The following is a 25,543-nucleotide window of genomic DNA, read 5'->3' as shown; positions in this document are numbered from 1 at the left end:
GAGTATAAAAATTAAATGTGTTAATAATTATATACTGGAACATTTTAGCATTAAATATATGGTAGAAACTATTATTCTTAGAGTACTAATAGGGTCTTTTGTGCTTTGTCAGAAACAGAACACAAATACAGTCTCTTACATCCAAAATTTACAAAGATACTATGTTTTAAGTCAAACTTTATTCATTAAATCAATAACTTCAATTATAATAAAGGAGAAAACTCATTTTCCTTCAATTTAAAAATATACATTTAAAATGATTATTTTCTTGAATGTAAAAACTTACCATGACAACACCACCAACGTATTCAAAAGCACAATGAGCTATGCAGCCATACTGGATAGTATAGCCAACAAGTCGAAAGGTTTTTCCCAGAATATCACGAAGCATAGTTCTATGTAGACTCTGTCACCACTGGCCTGATGGTAAATTTTAAAAAGTTTCATGAACACCACTATTTTTAAACACTTAAGAAATAGCTCTATTGTAAAATATTTTATAATCACCCAGAATGTGCTAAATGTACAGTTTGATGCAAAAAAGCAACAGCTTATTTTCATTTCTGCTAAAGATATTTTAAATGACAAATTACAGCCACTTAGTATTTTGATGCACTGAAAAAAAATTATATCCAATTATCACTGGGTTTATATATGAACTAGATAACTACTAGATTCTGAACTTGTCTGTCCCCTTTCACATCCTATGAAAGGCAGAGACCTGTGGAAAGATATTAACTCTTTCAAAGTACTAATAATAGTTTTTCATATTGTTCCCTGCTATACCACAGCAGTTCTTGTAGTATGATAGGATATAAAGGAGAAAGCACTAGAATAGGTATTTGGAAATTCAAGTATTAAATTGCCTCTTTTATTAATTTATGTGATTGCCAATTAATTACTTCTCTGGGCCTTCATAAAATGGAAGTATCTCACAGAATGGATCTGAGAATCAAATTCAATAACATATAAAAGTGCTTTGTAAATTATAAAGTTACATTCAGTTTTCTAACTTCCTAGCATAAAGTTAGAAAACACAATTTGGAATGTAGGTGATAATGGCTTCTTTCAAAACACATAAAAAATCCTCAAACACCAACCAAAGTAACAGCAATGACAATAACAGCAAATACTTAAATAGTAGCTCTTTCTATGTGTTGGGCACTGTTCTAATTACATCAACATATTTAATTCTTATAATAACCCTATGATAACTTATGTATCTTATTTATACATAAAGAAACTGAGGGAGAGAGAGGTTAAGAAGTATTCAAAATCACGCAATTCACAGGCAACAGTCAGAACTCAAAATGAGGCAGCTGGACTCTAAAATCCACTACTATTCTCTACTGCCACTCAAAACAAATGTGTTGGAAACTATAAAATAGGCATGCGAATGAGAGAGATTGGAATGATGTTAAAACTAGCTAAAAAGATCAAGCAGAGTGAACACTAGAAACTAGACATTTCTCCATCAGTAGCCAGACTATCCAATAGGAACTATCCATTTCTAGGATAGTTTCTAGAATAGTTTCTAGAATCAAGCCTAAGCTTGATTTAGATCTATCCATCTTTTGACATTGGTGAAGTGATTTCACAATACCCTAAGCCACAAAGCAAACATTCACAGGATTGTTCAGTTCTGGAATACCTTTTATTTATTTATCTTTTAAGATTTTATTTATTTATTTTTAGAGAGGGGAATGGAGGAAGAAAGAGCGCGAGCAACATCAATGTGCAAGAGAAGCATGGATTGGCTGCCTCTAGCATGCCCCCAACCCGGGACCTGGCCGGCAGGCTAGGCATGTTCCCTGACCTTTAGGTTTGTGGGACAATGCCTAACCCACTGAGCCACACCAGTCAGGGCTGTAATTCCTTTAAAAGAGGATAAAGCATTTTGTCTCAGAAATAGGAAAAAAATGCAATGTCAATGTTAATTGAGAAAACTAATTTACAGAAATTCATTCATTTTAGATTATAAGCAGCCAAATTGATTAATATAATGTTTTTCTTTTAATGAGAGGAACAATTAGTCACTATATTAACATTTAAAGAAATCTTCACATTAAGAAAAGGTGAGGAGAGAGAAGTAGATGTGAAGCAGAAGACAAATCCCATATCATAGTTTTGCTACATGTATCTTCAATTGGACGAGAAAAAAGCAGCAGACTTAGGACATTCCTGAGACTACCATGATTTCTCAAATTCAAGAGTTACCTAGGCAAAATACTATTTCTCCTGTAAAGACACACATAAAATAACTGAGAGATATATGTCCATTTCAGACCCCGAATGGACGTTATTATGACTAGCAAGGAGAGAACAACAAAGACTCATTAAGACACGGATGCTGAGTGATGTGCTCTGCTCAATAACTAAATAATTCACTCACACAGCAGCCTCTCTATCAGAGCAATTCAAAATCCTGCCATTTCAAAATCACCTTCAGGGCTGCTCATGAATTGTTCAGACCTGTAATGTTAAATCTACTCTAAGACTTGTGCAGAGGGTATTTTTTTTTACTTTCTAGAACTGCAAATTCAAGGAGCTCTGATCCCCATAATCTATGAAGATTTTACAATATTTAAACCTATTTATTTTGAGTCATTCCCAGAGGAAATCATTGCCATCACTTCAAGGTTTAAATAGTGTTTTAAATGTGACTGCAGCATCAAAATAACCTGAGAACTGAATTCAAAATCCAAATTCCCAGGCTCCCATCAGAGAGCTAAAGAATGACAATCTGCAGGAGCAAGGCTGCAGAATCTGTAGTGTTAATAAGCTCCCAGAAAGGAAGGCTAGTAAAAAACTTTGTGCTATTATTTGAGACCATTGAGCTATATTAAACACTTACAGAAATTTGACAAAATTTAACCACTATTTTAAACTGAATGTTAACTGAAGATAACTCTATAAATTATCATTAAATTTTATAATGCTAATATTTCAGTAATTTTAAAACCCAATGTCATTTTCTGAAGTTTTTACATAGACCAAAAACCAAAACACATTTTTATGTTTAGAAAGCATGAACAGTCACTACTTTTAATGTAATCAGGTACCAGCCTCCAAACAGTGAAATACCAAAAATCATTTCATTCATCCACTATAATGCCCCAAAGGCTGTATAACCCATGTGTTTCAGGACAATATACGAGTTGTACGAGCAGTCGTTGAAGGACACGCACTAAAATGGAAGAAGTATCATTTAGCATCATCACTGACTAGCGGTCAGTGTGCCAGTCTACAGTTCAGGAATGGCTCTCATGAATGAATGATACTAGGTCTCATACATTACCAGAAGAGAAAAAAGGAGTTTATCATCTCTTAATCAAGAATTGATATGATTCACACCCTGCTATTTTGTTACACCTGACTTACTCCTTTCTTTAAAATAAAAAATTTTCTTCTAGTCTCTCTTACCCTTTATCTCTTTCTCTTATCTCTAAAAATACCTCCCTTAACTCTTACTGACATTATCATGAGTCACTATGTACCATATTTTGCCTTGTATAATGTGCACCTTTTTTGCCCAAATTTTTGAGGGAGAAATAGGATGTGCATTATACATGGGTAGTGCTAATTCTGTTTCTCTGTACTGTAAAATGAAAGATTTTTTTTCCTGGAAGTTTGGCCAAAAACATGGGTGCACATTACACACGACAAAATATGGTAACAGATTAAGTTAGTATTTGTGGTTTTTAAAGATAAGCAAAATTTCTTATGTTATCAATAAGGTATTAAAGTCAAGTGACCTCTATTTATCTGAAAAGAATGTGTATCATTGAAAAGACTTTATGTTTATAATGAATTTCATTAGGATGAGTTTATTTGGGACTTTCCAAATGAAATAACCATCTCTAATCAAATAAGAATAATACCCAGGATGGAGAAGGAAAAAACACTCTCCAGAGCCATTTAATACCCAAGTGAATAAAAAGTAGAAAAGTACACCGCAACCATGTTTAATAAAAGCTTTGAGACAAATTTTGTTTTGAAAGGAAAGCTACTTTTAAAAAAATAGGTATATAATACCGTTAACTACCTTAGAAAGTTAACCTGAGGAAATACACTGCCAGGCAAAATAATTTGAAACTACACATAAGCCAAATATTTTAAAGTAAAAGTAATTATATTATGAGGATAAAAGAAAGATTTTATTTATTGATTTGAGAGAGAGAAGGAGAGAGAAACATGGATTTGTTGTTCTTTCTTACGCATTCATTGGTTGTTTCTTGTATGAGCCCTGACCGGGTATGGAACACACAACTTTGGAGTATTGGGACAGTGCTCTAACCAACTGAGGTACCTGTTCAGGGCCAATAGAAAGATTTTAGACTACTTATTTCATAGATCTTTTCATTATGATAATAGAATTTTAAGTAAACAGTCTTTCCAATAGCAAAAATACTATTAGAAGACTAAAAAAATCCTTTATAAATTAACATAATGCAGTTCACTAAAAATATTAAGTTTTCTCATTAATTCATTTTAAATATGACAACAAATAAAGAAACACATTTTGGAATATAATAGCTTGGATCCCATTAAAACAAAATCCATGAAGAATGACAAGTTTGCTAGGTAGGTCTGACCAAAGAGCTCTATATAAACTTTATTATATTTCATTTATTGATTTTCCTAATAAAGATTTCACATGAAAAATATAAAATGTACTACATGTAAACAGACGCTATAAATAAATCACTGTATTATACATAGTGGATGATTATATTTTAGTTACTCTTATAATTTCAAAAAATAATTGTCACCTATATTTAGTTAAGATTTTAGAGTTTTAAAACATGATCGAGGTTTTCTAATCTATTTTTAAAGACAAAGCTACTAATAAGAAAACACAGTAAGATAAAAATCAAGTTCTATGAATAAATATTTTAAAAGTAAGTACTCTAGGATCGTAACAGTGACAACACTAATTATCTTTTCTAGTCTCGGCAGTTTTGCTGCATACTGTTTGGGTGACTGATGGGATAATTTCACTTCATTTTCGCTCAGTTTATTCTGGACCGTGGAAGAGAAAAATATTAAAATAATGAACATCTCTAAACAAAGTACTTGATAAAGTTTTTAGTTGAAATAAAATGCTTAAAAAAATAAACCCCAATTAACTAATACATGATTCCAAAGCGAATAACTAAACCCCATTTTCTAAAGGAAAACTTTGACTAAGAATTTCTGATTAAAAAAAAAATAAGTCTGTTCAGTATTAATATTATTTTAGGACTTTTACATATTAAGACCCTACACTCTCACAAAAAGCCCTTTTTGTCAACAGTATAAGCAAGCATTACCATAATTATGAAAAATATGTCTATATATCTTACATCATTTAATATTTTACTTACTAAAAATATTTAAATAGCAGGAATCAAAGCAGTCGTAAACAGGTAAAGTGTATGACAAAGCAAAGCACTCCAATTCCTTATACCTATAAATATTTTATTTAATTTACTGATAATGGTTTTATATCCAAAACATTAAGATATTTAATATTTCATCTCAAATATAAATCTTCAGCAATAGCAAATATACATCACTCAAATAAAAAACTATAAGACATTATTAATCAACTTTTCAAATTGAACATTTAAATAAATATTAAGTCACACATAGTTTATAGTTTACATGCCTTACATATTTTATAAGTCAAATAGCTAAGGCTCCATATTTTAAATAATTAATAAAAAGCATTTTCTTTGCCTTGATCACCTGATTTTTTGTTGTTTATAAAATTAATCACAGTTAGGACAGAAATCGCTTTCAGCTTCATGAATGACATCCAAGAGATGGGAAAGGATTAGTTCTCAGTCGCTGCCAGTTATAGCGCCAGGTGGCTTTTTCTGCAGTGAAGGTGTTACCGATAATCCCATTACACTGGTACTAAATCTTGCAGACATCAAAATTATCACCAAGGTTCCTTTTCATCCCATCCTTTCCAAATGACTGGAAGTCGCTTCACCTGAAAGAAGTCAAATCCACATGCAGCTGCTGTTTTAGCAGGCAGCAAACGCCCTGAGAATGCCAGTGGTGATTCAATTTTGCTGTGCTGGTGGCCCCTTATTCCCTGTCCAATAATACATCTGTTAAAAAATCCTACAGCTACAAATCAAGTTTAATCCTACCAGGGACCTCATGTTGGTCTTGTCTTCCAAAAAGGCAGCAGGTTCTGCTGTCTATCTTTGCCAGCGTCTGGGGAATACCCTTTAAATCCCAGCCCTACTTAGGAGAATAAGCTAAGGATCACAAAACATGACCTCAAAAACCCTGATATGACTATATTCTGACCCAGAGGCATTCATTCTAGGTGAAGATTAGAACTTTGCATAATAAGATTACACAGCAAGTGAATGATATCAAGGGACTATCCATATGCAGCCGCCTGGTTTTCTATAGCCAGCCTGTGCTCTGCAATACGCAGTACAGACGAAAAAGAGCTTGGTCTTTCTAGCTGAAATAAAATAGATTCACATAAATTAGTTGGCCATTTCCAGATTCCTAAATCCCCTATTACATCTTTTATTGACAGCTCCTGTGAGGATAGCACAAATGTTACTCCTTTTTATTCCGTGCTTCTATAACAATCATGCTCTGTAATTGAAATGTACATAGATTATGGCTCAAAATTAACATCTTGTTTGCTGTAATCTTGGATTACAATTCACTGTGTACATAATAAAATTAGGAAATCAATGGATGGATTTATCAGCTCCAAGAAACTAGAGGTATTGTTTAAAGAACAGCCTAACATTTTGTGCCAACACTTTAAATGCAGAAGTCACAGAGAGAAGTCAATAAAAATTTAAGTGATTAAAAGAATACAACATGCATCAGCCAATAGCTGTGTAAATTAGATTACATATGAATAAGCTCAATTCCCTCAAAATTTAGAAAATATGAAGAATTCAGAGATCTCATGAGCATATCATTTTTCTCTCTAAACCATACATGAGCAAAAAAGTCAATTACATACAAGAAGATCTCTACTTTTCATAAAGTACAGAAGTAGTGCTTTATATAAAGCACCTTGATCATTTTATACTTTCAGATACTTGAATCAATTCAAATCAATTATAACTCAAGGTTTTAGAATTCTTAACTATATGTTTCTGAAGTACTTAGTGAAATAACTTCTCCTTATATTGGAATATATACAGAACACGTAAAATGCATAGAACCCTAGAGATATGTAGAAAACAATACTTTACGTTCAGCTTTTTTCTTCTAAGTTTAAAGCTATACCAGCTCTTAGTAAACATATGAAAAGAGACATTAATGTCATTGACATGAACACTGATAGAGAATAGTTCTAAGAAAGCAAAGAGGAATTCTCAAGTTTATATTTTTTAAAAAAGTACTAAGATTTGACATGCCATTCTTGTAAAACTAAGCTCCTTGGTATACTTGAAATAGGGCTTATTTGACAAGTTCTATTTGCCCACAATTGCTAAGGAACATACTGCATTCCTTATATTAGCTATTATCTCTCTATCATCAGAGTATCCATAAGCATAGCTATACAATCTCTGCTAAGTACTAAGGAGTCAGTGACAAAATTCTGATTCTGTATGTTAAAAAGGCAGATGTATACCAATAGAGTTAAATGGTAGAGCTACAAAAAACACTGTGTGTAACTTCAACTACATAGCACATGAATACTCTTTGATTACCTTGATTAGGATGTTACTAGAAAAATAATGAGGGATGCAAAAAACCCACATATTTCTGTTATGACATTTATATGTATACTTTAGAGCTACACTGTTCAATAAAGTAGCCACTAGCTACATATGGCTATTAAGCACTTGAAATGTGACTAGTCCAAACTGAGAGGTATTATAAGGATAAAATATACACTTGACTTTGAAGACTTAATACAAAGGAAAAGTAAAATATTTTATATTGATTATATGTTGAAAATATAACAATCTAGATATAGTGGGTTAAATAAATATATATGCATATATATATATATATATATGACTCATATTTCATCTGGACAGAAACTAAAGCAGAGAGTTATTATGGAAGAACGAACATTACTCCATAATCTGATAGATAAGCATGGTAAAGAAGGAACAAAAAGCAATCATTTTTGTCTATTTCATATTTCTAGCTGTAGGGTAGTAACAAAGAAGAAGGGACCAGCCAAATTGCTGACCATCATGTACCAAAAATGAATAATGTTTCATACTTACAAAAACGTTTTAGTCCAGTAAGTATAGGCTTTTAGAAAAAGTTCACCTTGGGCAACTTCATAAAAGACTGGTAAGGACTATTGAGTCCGAAAGACAGCAACTTCAAAAAGCATGTCTGGATCTAGCAAAATCATGAGTTTTTTCTAAGGTGCTGTATAAGTATTTATGTTCAAAGTTTAAAAATGTATCATAAGCAATTAACTATAGAGATTTGAAGCATTTATTTCAGAATTTTAGCATAATAAAAAGTTAGCAAAAGGTCCATTTTATTAATTATTAGAAAGCTGCTTCTCCATTAGTCTTCTCATTACCCATCAATGTAGGTTTAAAAAAATTCATTAACAGAGAGTTTTACAGAAAGAAGGAAAACTGTAAAGAGTTAAAATATAAAATATATACATAATTTAATTTAAGGAAGTTAATGGCAGATTTAGCATGACCACAGAAAATTGATATTATACAATTAAAATACAAGGTCTGTCTCTGTGAAACACTGGAATATTCAATATAAATAACAGTATGTAAATATTTAACTCATTTAAAAATTGCTTTTCATAATTATTCCCTTATAATATTTATCTAAAATACTAAGGCTAAAGGTGAAATATAAGAATCAAGAAATAAAATGGACAATATCTAAGTCAGTCCTTTATAATCTAGCCATGCCTCTTTTTCCTACCCTTTTAAAATCATGTGTTTCTTTCCTTTTCTGGTTACAAATATCACATATACACAGGCACACAATCACATAAAAACAAAATAATAACAATACAAAAAACTTTCTAACCATCAATATATGAGAGCAATGATATTCAGTCTAAGTTAATCCCCAGACATCCAAATTCATGAATAAAAATTCATCAGTTTTAAATACACTGAGCCTATTAAGCAAGAACAAAAGCATATGCACAAAAGAGCTTTTAATATATTTCAAAGCCCACAAGAGCCATGGTCTCATTAAAATTATAAATTACACAAACATGGAATGAAGATTCAAACTGCAGTGCAGCTAAGCAGATTACAGAAAACCCCGCGTTCCATATGATAACACACCATGGCCCTCCCAGATGGGGGCTTGGAACAAAAAGGCCATCACCGCAGCTAGGGAAAACCTCCTTGTGATCTCTGGTTTCTGTTCAGCAGATGACAGCCAAATAATATGTTGATTATTCTGTTTGTGCTGCTAAGCTTGTAAGATGGAATAAAAGCGATATGATCTATTGTGAACCCAATGTTAATGTGTTGCTCCACTCATAAATAATATACTGAATTTATTTTGAAACTATCTTTTATCTGAATTTTAGTTTTTAAATGCATGAATTAAAATAAAAGCCAAGATAAAATATCATTTAATTTGATGATTTAAACTAAGAAATGTAGATGACAAGTGAAAAATATCTAAGTGCTTAGCTGAGAGTCAAGTACAGTCACCTTACTGTAATTTCAGCACTGTGATCAGAGATAAAACACATTTTTAGATAGGCAATTGCTCTCATTAAGAAATATAAATGTAAAATTACATAATACAATAAGTTAATAATATACATTACTGACAAGATAAAAACTAAAATACCAAGAAATATAAAAACACTTTTCTGCACTACAAATATATAATAGCACAGAATCAGAACATGTCTCATATGTTTCTGAATAATAAAAAGTATCACTGAAGGCCTTATGAAAGTTCATAACTTGTACACAAATGGATGCTCACAGGAAAACCTACTCAAAACTTAAAACCTCTACCCTTTGCAACGGCATGGATGGAACTGGAGAGCATTATGCTAAGTGAAATAAGCCAGGCGGTAAAGACAAATACCATATGATCTCACCTTTAACAGGAACCTAATCAACAAAACAAACAAGCAAAATATAACCAAAGACACTGAAATTAAGAACAGGCTGACAGTGACCAGAGGGGAGAGGGGAGGGAATTTCAGGGGAAAAGGGTGAAGGGTTTATAGGAACAATTTTAAAGGACACATGGATAATAACGGGGGTGGGGGGGTTGGAAATGGGAGGGAAGTGGGGAGGGCTGGTGGTTGGGCTGGGGTGGGGGGAAAAGGCAGAAAACTGTAATCGAACAACAACAAAATTTTTTTTAAAAATTAAAACCTAATTTTCCCCTCAATTAAATATCCTAAACTTTAACAGAGTAAAATGAGGCAACTGGGATTGCACCTGTAAATATTTCCCCACATTTTATATTTCATGGATAAACACTTTTATGAATGCTGGTATTATTAAAAATATTGAAAATCATAACATTTGTTTTCCCACCCCAGAAATCCCTCCCTGAACAATCTAGTAGACTCTTCTTAAAGGCAAACAACACAAACAAAGCAGTACATTAAAGCTGCAGTTGAAGCCAACATAGATACACACACTGTTTTCTTAAGGGGTATTTTGTAAAAAGCACATAATTATGGTCATTAACATAAATCTACCTCATTTTTCTGTCTAAAGATACAGATTTTTGAGTCTAAAAAGCAGAGCAAAATTGCCTAACATGAAAATACAGTCTAAAATTGCAGATCTGAAAAGGTAAAACAGTAACACTTTAAGACAAAAACCCAGAACATCGTTGGAGTAGACAAATATTTCTTAAACAAGATGCAAAAAGCACTAAACATAAATGACAAACTAGACTACTTTAAAGTCATAATTATCTGTTCATCCAAAGGACTATTAATAGGTTGAAAGGGCAAACCTCAGAGTAGGAAAAAGGTTTGCAATACCTATTTTCAATGAAGGATTCATACTCCAAATATATAAAGAACATCTACAAATCAAAGAAAAAGACAGCCCAACAGAAAAGTAGGCAAAAGAAATGAACAGGTACTTCAAGAGAGAATTAAAAAATAGGTAATATACATATGAAAAGATGCTAAACTTCATTAATCATCAACTAGAAAGTAAAACAATAATGGTTTACTACTTATACACACCAGAATCTAAATTAAAAAAAGGGAGGTGGGGAAAAGGATCTAGTATTGACAAAGACCTGGAGAAACGAGAACTCTCATATGAATGTAAACTAGTACAACCATGTAAGAAAACTGGCACTATCGACTAAAGTTGGACATATATACACCTAAAATCCAGTAGTCTTGCTCCTAGATATATCCTCAAATGAAACATAAAAGCCAAGATATGTATTAGAAAGCTTATAGTAGCATTATATAGAAACCACCCAAATGTCAATTGACAAAATGGATTAAAAAAATAGTTGTGAAATGGTCATATAATAAAATGCAGCAATGAACAAAGAACAAGTACATGCAACAATGTAAGCAAATCTCAAGAAATAAAGTTGAGCAAATAAAAAAATAAAATAAGACTGTGAAATTCTACATATAAAATACAGAAACAAACAAGACAATGCTACTCAAAGTTAAGATAGTGGTTATTCTAGCACATGGAGGGAACATGAAGGTGTCTTCTGGGTGCTGATAATCTCTTTTATCTGTGTGTGGTTACATGGGGTTATTTGGCTTCTAAAAAATTCATTGAGCGATCCACTTACAATACGTGCATTTTTTGTATATAGAGCTTTCTTTAAAAAGGCAGTTTTACACACAAATACAGAGATATACAGGGGTCGTCAAAATTCTCATCATAAGACATTTCGGAACAAAAAACTAAAGGTTCTAATACTACTTATTTGAATAATCACATTTTCATCTCAACAGCTGAGGAGCAACATCCCTTTACCCTATTACCTTTCCCCATTCCTCAACCTATAATACCATATTTTCAGAGATCTGGCTTTTGTGTCAGGAGTAGCTTCTGCTGCTGCTGTTGCTACTGTTACAACAGCTCCTAAAATAGTCTCAGGATTGAAATTTTGTTCTTACGTGGGAAAAGTAGCACAGAAAAAAGGCAGTATCAAGAATATATGTTTGCCATTTCCTCCTTGCCCTCAAATTTTGTAAGATTTTATTTGTTAATTATGAAAGCTTATTACCTAATTTAATAGGAATCTCTTGAAAACTTTTATTATTTTTCAATGCAGGTAAAGAAAATATAAACATTCTTTAATATCAATATTATACCAATAAAATGAAACTTCATGATAATATGATAAACTAATCCATGCTACTCACGGCATCCCACTTAAATATTTTCCCTATTTCCATACTGGAATCAATATATAACTTACAATTCTGTTTTTCTCATATCAAAAAGATACTTTAAGAAATAAGATTTAAAAAATCATCAAAAAGTTATAGAGTTCATTTATATAATGAATATTTTTTCAGTGCTTACTATTTGCCAAACTCTGGGAGTAAAGCAGTAAAACTATAACAACACATTCACACATTCAAAAATACTACACAGCAGAAAGAAAGGACTCCTACACTTCAAGACAGCATGGATGGAACTGAAGAGCATTATGTTAAGTGAAATTAGCCAGGTGGTGGAAGACAAATACCATATAATCTCACCTATAAGTGGAACCTAATTAACAAAACAAATGGGCAAAACAGAACCACAGACATTGAAATAAAGAACAAACTGACAGTGACCAGAGTGAAGGGGGAGTAGTGGGGGAAAGAAGAGGAAGCGGCAAGCAAAGGAACAGGAATAGGGGACTCATGGGCACAGCAAGGGTGTTACCCACCTACTCCCACAGTAGGGGGGCCAACTGTGGGAGTAGGAGGGTAATGGGGTAGGGGTGAGTAATGGGGAAAAAGGCAGGGCAACTGTAAATGAACAACAATAAACAATTTTAAATATCACTTAAAAAAAGAATAACTGCAGTTCTGATGTTATAAAAAAGAAATCACAGTACACCAAGTGTAATGCAGTAGTAAGTTTCAGCTGTCATCTAAAGCTTACACTGAAAACTAACACTGTCTCTACCTTTGTCTACTAACCTTCTCATGTGTAGAAGTACCCAGGACTTCAACTTCCGCTTAGTTCTCAACCCTACACTCTATCATTAAACTAACCCTAAATAAAAGTCTTTTTCCAAACCAAATAAATAAATAAATAAATAAATAAAACAATCTAAAAGACATACAGTAAAAGTCCCATCTACTGTTTTCCTCACCCATCCACACACAATATTTAGATTTTGTAATACTCTTCCAGATTCCTTTATGTAAATATGAGCATCTCTAAATATGAATTTATATTCCCCTCCCTTTCAAACAAAAAGTAGTTTACAATACACTGTTTGAAAACTTTAAAAATCTGCATATAAAGAACATCCTTTCTTTTTTTTACAGCTGTAGAGTATACATATGCCACAGATGATTTAACAAGTACCCTACTGGTAGACATTAGGGGTGTTTCCAATAGTTTGCTACTACAAAAAAAAAAAAGCTACAATTAAAACTCCTATATATGTTATATTTCAAATACACAAGTGTATCTGTAAAACATTCCCATAACTGGTACTGAGACAAATGTGTAAATTCATTGTCCTTTTTCTGGAAGTTGCCAATTTATACAGGTTGTGTCATTTTGCACTTCCACCACATACGGACCTCAGATGTGTCCTAGAAAAAGCTATGCCTCTCTTTGGACCTCTAAGATATTTTATTTATAAAGCAAAGATGTTCTCATTGCAAAAATCTACATGAAGCCCTTTGTTTCTTTTTCCCTAAATGCACATGCAAAATTTGTTGATATTTTAAATTTAAAAGCAAACGAATTTTCAAATTTAAAAACACCTGTATGATACAGGAAATCATCATAGTGATACCTATTGTCCTGGAATAGCAATTGTGTATCTCCCAAAAATCTCCTGCCATCTAACAACTAATATACTCCCCACCCCAGTTTTTTCTTTAAACACTTTCTATAGTGTATAATTGGGTGAGCATTCAAATGCATTTCACTTTCAAATGCCCATTTTCCTAAAGCACTTAAATGTTATCATGAAACCAAATCTGTTATTTCTATATTTTCCTTTAAAAAGCTATCATTTCAAAGGTGGTTTAATCTTTATGACTGCCATTTTCAATAGTTACTGTCACCTAATACACTGTTTTCATTTAACTGCTCATCCTATCAAATATTTTCTAATTATCAGAAAGACAGCAACAAAACAATCAGAGGGGAGGTAGGAGGGGATAATGGGGGGAAGGGTTTTCAGGAGCAACTATAAAGGACACATGGACAAGACCAAGAGGGGGGTGGAAGCAAGGGAGGGAGGTGGGCTTGGTTGGGGTGGGGGGGGAGTAGTGGGGGGTAAATGCAGACAACTGTAATTGAACAACAATAAAATGTTTTTTAAGAAAGAAAATAACCACTTAAGTCCATTGGACTTTCTACATAAAGGAATCCTTAAGTAAATCCAGTTTCAATATCTGTTTCATAAGCGAAGAGGCACATGATAATTTTTATTCCCTAAATGAGAATGCATTTGTATATGCAATGCTATCCATGTTTCATTTCAATCATTCAGAAATCAGTTGTAAAACAATCTCAGTCCTCTCAAACAACCTGGCTAGCCTGGAGACAGACCCCAAAATAAACTTTAAAAAGCTGCCACCCATTCTAGGCTTTCAGCGAGTCAATTGGAAAGAACCATACTTAAGCTCCAACCTAAGCAATGTATAATGTTAGGCAAATGCTGATTTTAATATTAGAGTCAATATAATGCATGGACAGCAAAAAGAAAAAAAGAAGAATTACTTAACAAAGCTTTTACAAAACAAAACAAATCACAAGTAGCCCCCAGAACACAAAAAGTTTACCAGTCTAGTACAGCTTAGGAGAACTACACAGCATAATGGTCTCTGAGGAAATCAAATAAATTCTGTGAAATGACTGATGTTTACAAGGTGAACTTTGAGCCACCAAAACAGAATTTAAATTATACTCAGTTTGTCTTGTTTAGAAGAACAGAAAGGTAAATTTTAGATTTTAGAAGCCTTTTTAAAAAATATTCCTACTGAACAAATTTTGGCACATAAAAGGATAAAATTCACGTATCTACAAAATTAACAGATGAGAAACATACCATTCATCAACAATAGCCCATGAATGAGGCTACTCAAAGTAAAATTCTCAAAGTTAAAATATACTATGGCTGCCTTTTGAAAGAGGAACTGTAGTAAAGTACACATTTGGGGGGCTTTAAATATAACATTCCCTATGCCAAGCCAGTTCTTGGTTAATAGTCAAAAGAATATCTGATAATATCTGAAAACTAGTCAGGCAAATTTTCCACTTGAACGGCTGGACACACTCAAGAAAATGTCCTGATTTCACTTTTCACTTTGTTTTCTTTAAGTTGCAACTGCCAAGTGGACAGGTTGGTCTGGTTTCTAGCTCCAACTTGCTAAATGACCTTGTTCAAGTGACTAGATCTCTCCAGTCCTCCTTAGTTTCTTCATCAGTAAAGTTGTTACAGAAAATAAGACATGACAGTAAACAATAAATCCACTAATAAAGTAACAAAAAGAGTTACTATATTAGGTCCTATGTCTATATCTATATTATATCTATATATTTATTTATCCATCTATCCTCACCCAAGCACATGCTTATTGATTTTAGAGAGAAGGGCAGGGAGGGGAGAGAAGGAGAGAAGCATCTATGTGAGAAACATCGATCGGTTGCCCCTCGTATACTCCCTGACTGGGAATCAAACCCTCCACCTAGGTATGTACCCTGACCAGGGATGTAACAGGCAACCTTTTGGTGTATAGGACGACACTCAACTAACTGTGCCACCTGGCCAGGGCTATATCTACACTATCTATTTGTATACTATTTGTTTAAACTATCACATATTATAGGCCACTTTACCATATATTTAAGGCCTACAGTAAAAGAAACTATAATCCCTTCATAATCTTTTCCTATATTTAATGTTACTCTCATGATATAATAAATTTCTCACGTATTCACTTAAATTAATTTAAAATACCACTATAATAAATTCTCTTTAACCTGAAAATATATGACTTTTTCTACATGACACATATAAAAAACATATGAAATGTAAAAGAATATTCATGGCAATATCATTTATAATAGAGAAACTGTAGAAACAACCCAAACATCCACCAACATTGGAATAAATGAACTGTCATATTCATTCCAAAGGAATAATGTATGGGGTTGGCCAAAAAGCTCATTTGTTTTTTCCATAAGATGGCTCTAGAAGTGCTTAGTTGTCTTTAACTTCATTCAAAACAACTCTGTTAGGTTGTATTGGGACAGCTGTCATATCAGTGTGTATTTAAAAATACCTAAGTTGGTGAATTTTGTGTAGCCATTTCAATACTGAAGGTGGAAGAAAATATGCAATATTTTCAGCATATTACGCTTTAGTATTTAAAGAAAGGTAAAAATGCCACTGAAGTGCAAAAAAAAGATTTATGTAGTGTATGGAGAAGGTGCTGTGACTGATCAAACATGTCAAAAAGTGGTTTGTGAAGTATCATGCTAGAGATTTCTCACTGGATGATGCTCCATGGTTGGGAAGACCAGTTGAAGTTGATAGCAATCAAATCGAGACATTAATTGAGAACAATCAATGTTATACAGGAGACAGCCAACATACTCAAAATATTCAAATCAATAAAGTTATTGGTGAAAGTGAAATGTGTCTTTTATTTTGTGGAAAAAACCATTCAGACTTTTCAGCCAATCCAATACTAATAATGAAAATGAATGAAATAAAACTACATGCAACTATCTTTGAAACATAATGCTGAGTAAAGGAAGAAAGAATACATATAATTGCACACAGTGGCTCTCACCAGCTGGCCCACCCATGTCCCATGCCACCTGGGACCCCAGCCAGCACCTGAGAGCTGAGGCAGCATCCTGGGTAGCACCAGCCCAAAGGGAAGCATAGTCAGTCACAGTCCCCAGGCTCAGATCAGTACACAACAGGTACTATGAGTTGTGTCTTCGGATCTGGACTTCAGCTCCACCACCTCAGCCACCTTTCTGTGTCTGTGAGAGCAGCTGCCACCCCCCCCGCAGGAACTCTTTGCTAAAGTTTGGAGACCCTGCTGCTGAGTGGACTGCTAACCATTGGTGCTAAAGGGAATGGCACCTCCATGGAAAGCAAGGACTTGTTCCAGCTGTTGGAAGGCGACACATGCCTGATGGTACTGCAGTTGGGGCACAGCTGGAGCCCCCATGAGAGTGGGTGCCGCTGTATGGCCTGGCCTGAGAGAAGCCCAAGCACAGCAAGGGCATCGTCCTCATTACGTTCAGCACACACAAGCAAAACCCTCAAGACCTCTTTGGCAGCCTGAACATAAAGGCCACGTTCTATGGCTCTACTCATGAGTTTTGACTTTCAAAGACATGGCCCCAAAAGAGTACTCAAGAAGCTCCTTCAGTTGGCCCTTCAGGCTGCTGCAAGGCCTGGGCCACATATCACTGGAAATGTCCTCCACCCTTCATCATGCAATGGAGCAGGCTAAACAGTGGCAGTGGCAGCAGCTGAGTCTCCACCAACTCTTCTCAGAAGGGGCTCTGAGCTTCTGCCCCTAGATGTGTTCCCAGAGACACACTGTAAGGATTTTGACAGTATCAGGTTTGAGGACCTGCGGGTAGTGCAAACTAGATAACTCGCCTGATTTCTCTACTGTTCTCTGACTGCATTGGGACAGGCCCCATCAACATAATGCCTTCCATTCCTAGCCCACACCCTTTCCTGAAGAACGCTGTCCCTTCCCAGACATTTTTCCAGCCTCCCACTTACCCTGAAAGACCACAGACCTGTCCCCATGCATCTTGATCCCACCATGACTGCTGGTACATCTAAATTCCTTACAACTCCTCTCATCCCTAGGCTTCCCAGAACACTGAAGACAGCCCTCTCTTACTTTACCTTTTCCAAAAAAAAAAAAAAATTAAATGTTTGCAAAAAAAGAATACATATGATCCCATAAACATTAGAGAGAAAAAGTACACGTTGCTGAGCAATACATAGTATAAAAGTGATAAAATTATATAAATAATTACCATAAATATCAGGACATTGGTTACTCTTAAAGAAAAGGAGGATTGTATCAAGGGTATCTGAGATACCAGTAATGACCTAGGGAAACACGGATGTCTGCTTTATACTTACTCATTTTACTATGCATTTATGTTTTCATATGTTTATTTTACAATAAAAAAGTTAAAAATGATGTATTTTCTGAAATAACATTTTTACAGAGAAGGAAGAAAAGGCTTTTTTCTTTTGCTGACAATTTTATTTTCTTGGTCTACATTTCAAATGTTTATTGCAATATTTTAGCAATGAAGAAACAAACCAGTATGCCTAACTCTCCATAATCCTACTGAGGAGTAGATTTCCCAGGCTTTCCAAATGGCTATCAAAAAAGCACCAGGCTCTTAAAACAGTGTAAGATCAGTTACCGTGTTAGGCCTTGCTTAGTTCATGTTGTTTCTGTCACTTTTCCTTCTTTCCAAGGAAATATATGACTATTGTCAAAAGAAAATCTACCTTACATCCAGACAATAACTTTATTTAGGTTGCACTCTAAAAAATATAACAATATTTTAGATCAAAAGTGGGAAGAGAAACACTTTCAATTCCCACACATTTTAAAACAATTTTGGGAGCACCTGTGCACGCAGCCAATGTGAGGGCTCGTGACAGGATGGACAGTCACGACACATGAGTCCAAACCAGTGTCATTCAGTGCAAGTATCCACTGTATACAATGTCATGTAGGGCGACTCATTCGAAATAGATCCAACAATGCCCAATTTAAATTATACTGGAGCTGTTTCACCACTGCCTTTAGAAAAACTGTAATACAGGGAATTTATCACAAAAAAGACGACAACAACAACAACAACAATTTAAAAACTGACTTAGATTACAAACACATACATCCCTACACACACAATTTAGGAAATCCTAAAAGATCCATCACCTGGAAGCACCCTTCAGTATATGTTTGTTATAACTTTTAGATGCCACTAAACGGAAGCAGGCAATGAAATTTAGAAGCAAGACTATCAGCACTTTCAATGGTATCACTCACCATAACTGAGCTGCTTTTGTTGGATACTGTTTGTGTGTGTGTGTGTGTGTTAATGCAGCCAAGGATTCGCCTCTTTGGTGGGTCCAGCTAACCAGTTATTTGCCCATCTATTAAGTGCCAACTTTCAAAAATGATAGTGTCCAGCAGGGAGCAGCATTAGGGCATTCATAAGACTTAACCTGAACATGAACCAGACAGAAAAAAAAGGAGGGGGAAAAAAAAGCCTACTTACCATAGGTCTGTTCTACAATACATTCAATTTTTAGGGTAGCTTCAGGGCTTCCTGAAAAAAGCATCTAAAGCATGTCTCAAAGTATATATCAGTGATCCATGGTTTCAGCATTCCTAAAACAGAAAATCAAAATTACATCAGCCATGTTGAGTTAAATTATTATATAATATGACTAAATGTCTCTCAGTTGTTAAGATACACCTCCCTCTTTGTCAGGTCAATGGGATTTTGAATTTAGATATTTAATGACACTTTAGATAATGATTTTTAAAAACAGAATATTAAAGTCCTTTATCCATGAGGGAGTTTCAAGTAGAAGAAGAAAGTAACTGGGTGACAATGTATCAATCAACCTAGAGAAAACTGTGTTCAAGCACTTAAAGAAGTTGATACCCGACCACACGTAGTTCTGATGTATCAAATTCCTCTACAACAATTTACAGGTGATAGAGAGGACCTAACATTCATTTCTACATGTCAGCATGAATATCTGAAGTTACTTTTAAGCATGGAAGGGCAGCAGAGTAGTTTGTAACGCTGATATGTTAAGACATTATTCAGTCAGATATTCACTGAATATGAAGAATGCTTATGATATTGTTGAAAAACCCTATGACCAGCTATAATATGATAAAGGCAAAGCATATTATGCTTCATACTATTTTAGATATCAAAACTGCCTCTTATTCCACTATAATAACTCCACATCAGTTTTTATGACTTAGAAAAAGTGTTATCACCAGTTTTATTTGAAATGTTAAAAGTTTGCTCTATATGTGTTTACCTGTGACATTTGAGAGTCAACACCAAAAATTAAATTTTTGCCATTAAAAGAAAGTAACAGCATATGAATATTCACCTTAAAATATATAATTATATATAACATAATATGCAATATATCAATATAAATATTTAATATTAATATTTATTTGAAATTTAATGAATATGTAAAGGTTCCTACTAGTTTCTTCTGAGATAATGGCAGAAGAATCTTGAGTGTATGATTTCAAGACTAATAAGTATCATTAATTTGACTGAAGCTGAAAGAAACACTCATATGTTAATCTTCTACCCATTATCATTAAGCTCTTTATGGTATTATTCTTACCATTTGCTCTCCTTAGTCTTCCTCTCACCCCGCTTCCTGTCTTTGCTATTGTACATTGCACTTTTCTGATACTTACCCATTTCAGCCAATCTAACTTCCCTCTCTCTACCGTTTCAACCCCAATTGTTGCTTTATTCAATCTCTGTTTATGACCCTACCATCTTTTTCCTTTTTATTTTAGGACCCTTAAAAGTGAGACTTTTTTTTTCTATATACATCTGCTTAAATATATTCTTTCACCCATGTATAGGCACTGTGCTTGACCTTAACAATCTCATGTGATTGAGACTCAGCTACATATACTAAAATTATATTGCTGCTACTTGCAAAAATATTTCTCTTCTGAGTTACTTACCTATTTGAAGAACTCGTTAAATATTTTGGAGTTAATCTTGAAACACCCAAAAATCTCAAGGAAATCTAACCTCACAAACTCATTCCAGTCAATTTGAGATGAACATTGTGCTAATAAAGAGGTGATTTAGGACCTTACTACATTGGTATGAATACTGAGTAATAAATATTTTAAAGTCAACGAAATTTTAGTGCTATTTTTTCATTCGATCACTTACTTGTGTATAATATCCTCAGTAAAAAGCAAGGACACATTAAATAACACTCCACTTCTAACATATTATAAAGTTTGAAAAAAAAAGTGGTTTCCCTATTCAGTACTCTCCAATATGAATATTAACTTGAACAGTATATTGTGAAGCAATCTCACAACAAAATGTGCACAAACTTTGAGATTCTTAAAAATTACAGATTATATAACACATTTATAATATACCTGCCTAAAAAGAGACTGTAGTATGTTGAGTGGTAACCCCCCCATCCCCCCAAATCCACTTAGAACCTAAGAATGTGACCTTATTAGGATATAGGGTCTTTGCAGATACAATTAAGATAAGGATCAAGAATGAAAAAGAAAGCCTATTATGAAAAACAGAGTAAGTACCTCCGGAGAAATCAGAGGTAAGCAGGGAGATTCTATTTAACATCTTTTAAGATATTAAATAAGATACTGCATCTATAAAACGAGGGGTATGAAAGAGCAGAATTAAGGAACAAAGAGTAGAGTTTAAAGAAATTTTAAAATAGAACATTTGTCTTACCACCACGTCCCTTCATATACAAAAAATATAAAACTTGGACAAAAATTGAACAAATACAGAGTAACAACCCAAGGAGAGTAAAAATCTCTCTAAAAAAGTTTCAAGGGAAGAGACTCCTCTCTCACCTCGAAAAATACGCACACACATACACAGGAGAAAAAATAATAGAAAAAACCCAGGGAATACAGAAAAAAAAAAAGAAGAAAAACATATCCCAGCCACATCTTTTCAGAGGTTGTCAAACTAGGGCCCATAAGCCAAATCCAGCCAACTTCACGTCAGCAAATCAGGTTTTCCTGGAACCCAGCTGCGCTCACTCATTTACAAGTTGTTGACGGCTGCGTTTGTGCTAGGACAGCAGAGTGAAGTAGGTGCAACAGGGGCTATATGACCCACAAAGCCTTACATATCTACTGTTCAGTCGTTTACAGAAAAGGTTTGCCAAATCTTGATATAGAACTGTGTTGTCCAATACAGTAGCACTACCCCAATGCACTGTTGAAATTTTTAAAATTAAAATACAATTTAAACTTCAGTTCCTCAATTACATCAACCCCATTGCAAGTTCCCAATAGCCATGTGTACTTCATGGCTATTGTACTGGACAGTGTAAATACAGAACATTTCCATCAACACAGAAAGTTCTACTGGACAGCACTTATCTGGAACTGTATTTTAATTACTGCTTTTTAAAAAGTGTTATAGTGAAAAACAAACAAAAAAATACCTAAGAGAAGCAAGAAGAAAGATTAAATTCAGAAAAACAGAAATTATTAACATTAGAAAAGGAAATAATGTATAAAATCTAAGATGCCATTCTATGAAAATACCACTACAGTATTTTTTAAATATTCAGTTCTTCAGAGAGAAAAGACATGAAAGAAAATCTAAAAATGAGAATCTAAATATCATCATAGATACGGAAAATAATATAAAAGAATTCTATGTACAGAATACAATTAATGCTATCAAATTTGAAAATAATACTATCAAGAAATTACAATTCAAAGTAAGGTAGAATTAGTAGATAGAGCAAGAGGCATGAACAAAAAGTTTACCGAAAGTTGGGTCATACGTGGTTCTAATTTAGTTCTCAGCTACCAGAACACCATGAGACCCTGTAGTAAGCCTCCACAATACCTGTTACATGCTCTGCCTGCACTGACACAATAGGAATATGAACCCTAGGTTTCAGAAAAGCCACTGAAAGACCATCCATAGAGGTTCTCATTTCTGTCATGGGGTACTAGTTGCCAACCATGACCATTGTTTCCTGGTGTGCCTTACATAGGTCATTGCAGTCTTTCCATTTTACCTGAAGACTTCTCAGAATATCAGACTGTTAGAATCCTTGAAGAAAGATGGTCCCACTATGTGGTGACTTGGGTGATATACATGTTGCTAATGGAACTCTCAGACTGAGATTTTATATAGCTGATTTCACTTTTTGCAGGGGGAAACATCTGTATTTTTTTTAGATCTTTTATTATAGAAAAGTTTGAGGGTTACAGAAAAATTGAGAGTGAGATACAGAAATTTTCCATATGCTCCTGACCCTACATATATATAGGTTCCCCCATTATCACTCACCAAATGGTATTGGGTTGGCCAAAAAGTCCATATGGTTTTTTCTGCAAAATAAAGTTTTCATTTTCACCAATAACTTTATTGATTTGGATATTTCAAGTATGTTGGCTATCTCCCACATGATATAACATCGATTGTTCTCAATGTCTCGATTTGATCATTATCAACTTCAACTGGCCTACCCAACCATGGAGCATCGCCCACAGAGAAACCTCCAGTACGAAAACTTCGCAATCCAGTTTTGACATGTTTTATCAGTCATGGCACCTTCTCCACGCACTGCACAAATCTTTTTTTTGTTTGTGTTTCAGTTACATTTTTACCTTTCTTGAAATAATAAAGCATATTGTCAGTGTTCTGGATTTTGGCCACTATAATCGGTGTGCATTTGTATCTAAATGTTGTTTTAATTTGTATTTCCCTGATGGCATATGATATGGAGCACCTTTTCATGTGTTTACTTGCCTTCTGTATCTTCTCTGGTCAAGTGTCTGTTGTTTCTAGCCTACTTTCAAATCAGGTTCTTTTCTTGCTATTAAAGAGTTCTTTGTATATTTTGGATAACAGTACTTTATCAAATATATCTTTTGCAAATATTTTCTCCCAGTCAGTAGCATTGCTTCTCATTCTTTTGACAATGTCTTTCATAGTTTTTTATTTTTATGAAGTCCAGTTTATTAATTATTTCTTCTATGGATCATGTCTTTGGTGTTCTATCTAAGAAAACATCACCATACCCTAGGTTCTCTAGCTTTCCTCTTATGTTATCTTCCAGGTCTTTTATAGTTTTGCATTTTACATTTAGGTATGTGTTCCACTTTAAGTTAATTTTTGTGAAAAGTGTAGTTAGGTCTGTGTCTAGATTTTTTTTTTTTTTTGCATTTGTTATAATGTCTAGGTGTTCCAGCACAAATTGTTAAAAAGGATATCTAGACCATTGTGTTGCCTTTGCATAATAGTTGACTATAGTTTTCTATTTCTGTGCTCCCTTTTCTGTTCCACCAACATATCTATTCTTTTGCCCATAGCACAGTGTTTTGATTACAATAGCTTTGTCACAAGTCTTGAAGTTTGGTAGCATTAGTCTTTCAACTTTGTTCTTCTCTTCCAATATTGTGTTGGCTATTCTGGGTCTTTTGCCTCTCCGCGTAAACTTGAGGATCAGCTTATAAATACCTATAAAGTAACTTGCTGGGATTTTTATTGGAATTGCATCAAATCTATAGATCATGTTGGGAGGAAATGGCATCGAGATAAAATTGAGTCTCCTATCCATGAACATGGAATGTCTCCATTTATTTAGTTCTTCTTTAATTTTGTTCATCAGAGTTTTGTAGTTTTCATTTACATCTTGGTTTTTTTTAGATTTATGTCTAAGTATTTCAATTCTTGGGATACTAATGTAAATTGTATTTTTTTAATTTTCAATTCCACTTGTTCATTGTTGGTATATTGGAGCTAATTTCATTTTGACAGCATGGTGAGATGGCTTTATTGAAATGTGTAGGCTGAAGTGATATTTGAATATTATATAGAAGTTAACCAGTGGCCTTTTGGAAGACTGGAACATGCTGAGTACAGTAGAATAAATGAATGCCAGAGTGCAGAGTAAGGGAATTTATACAGTGATGTGCTTATAGTAGTAGAAAGAGGGAACTATATGCAGGTCCTTAAGAAACTGTGTTTCTGGCCCTGGCTGGTGTGGCTCAGTGGATAGAGCACTGGGCTGCAAAGCAAAGGGTCGCCTGTTTGATTGCCAGTCAGGGCACATGCCTGGGATGCAGGCCGGGTCCCCATTGGGAGGCATGTGGGGGGCAACCACACATTGATGTTTCCCTCCCTCCCCCTCTCTCTAAAAAAATAAAATATTTTTTTAAAAAGTAGTTGTGTTTCTGTATTATATGATCATACTTCTCTTTTGAAAAGATCAGGATGGCTCCTGAATGGATAATGTACTGCAAGATAACCAAAGATGAGGGCTAAATGCACTGGAATGGATTAGAGAGCTATTAAGAAGTAAACTCCACAGGTCTTGCTAATGGACTAGATATGGTAAAATGCAGCTTGAGAGAGGAATTGAATGTAATGAATGAAGTTCCATAGCTTAGGAAACAAATTTCTACAAATTGTCCTATCATTTAATGAGATACAGAACACTAGAGAAAGTTCAGTCTGGGGCATTGTGATTTTGAGGTTCCACTAAGACTTTTAAGTGACAGGTAAAGTTAAGTATCTGAATTTCTGATTCTGGAGGTCGGAGAAGCAATCTGGACTATAAGTGTTAGACATTGACATATAAA

At 34.1% G+C, this 25,543-nt stretch overlaps 1 protein-coding gene across 4 annotated transcripts in view; it reads right to left on the bottom strand.

Annotated features, from left to right (window-relative positions):
• IMMP1L (inner mitochondrial membrane peptidase subunit 1) overlaps positions 1–25,543 on the bottom strand; it is a 52,783-nt gene that overhangs the window by 23,111 nt on the left and 4,129 nt on the right. For 3 of the 4 annotated variants that reach the window (XM_024558735.3, XM_024558734.3, XM_024558733.3), the window contains exons 2-3: positions 19,434–19,546; positions 287–420 (exon numbers count right to left, since the gene is read on the bottom strand). In XM_024558735.3, coding sequence (XP_024414503.1) covers positions 287–391 — 105 coding nt within the window. In that variant the 5' untranslated portion in view covers positions 392–420; positions 19,434–19,546. Of the gene's footprint in view, positions 1–286; positions 421–5,730; positions 5,981–19,433; positions 19,547–25,543 lie in introns of all 4 variants that reach the window. The other variant, XM_045194052.2, reaches the window with a different exon arrangement.

This window comes from Desmodus rotundus, chromosome 5 (genome assembly GCF_022682495.2).
Source record: "Desmodus rotundus isolate HL8 chromosome 5, HLdesRot8A.1, whole genome shotgun sequence".
Classification (NCBI taxonomy): Eukaryota; Metazoa; Chordata; class Mammalia; order Chiroptera; family Phyllostomidae; genus Desmodus; species Desmodus rotundus.
Note: the sequence above shows the minus strand (reverse complement) of the source record. Positions and strands in the feature narration are given on the sequence as shown.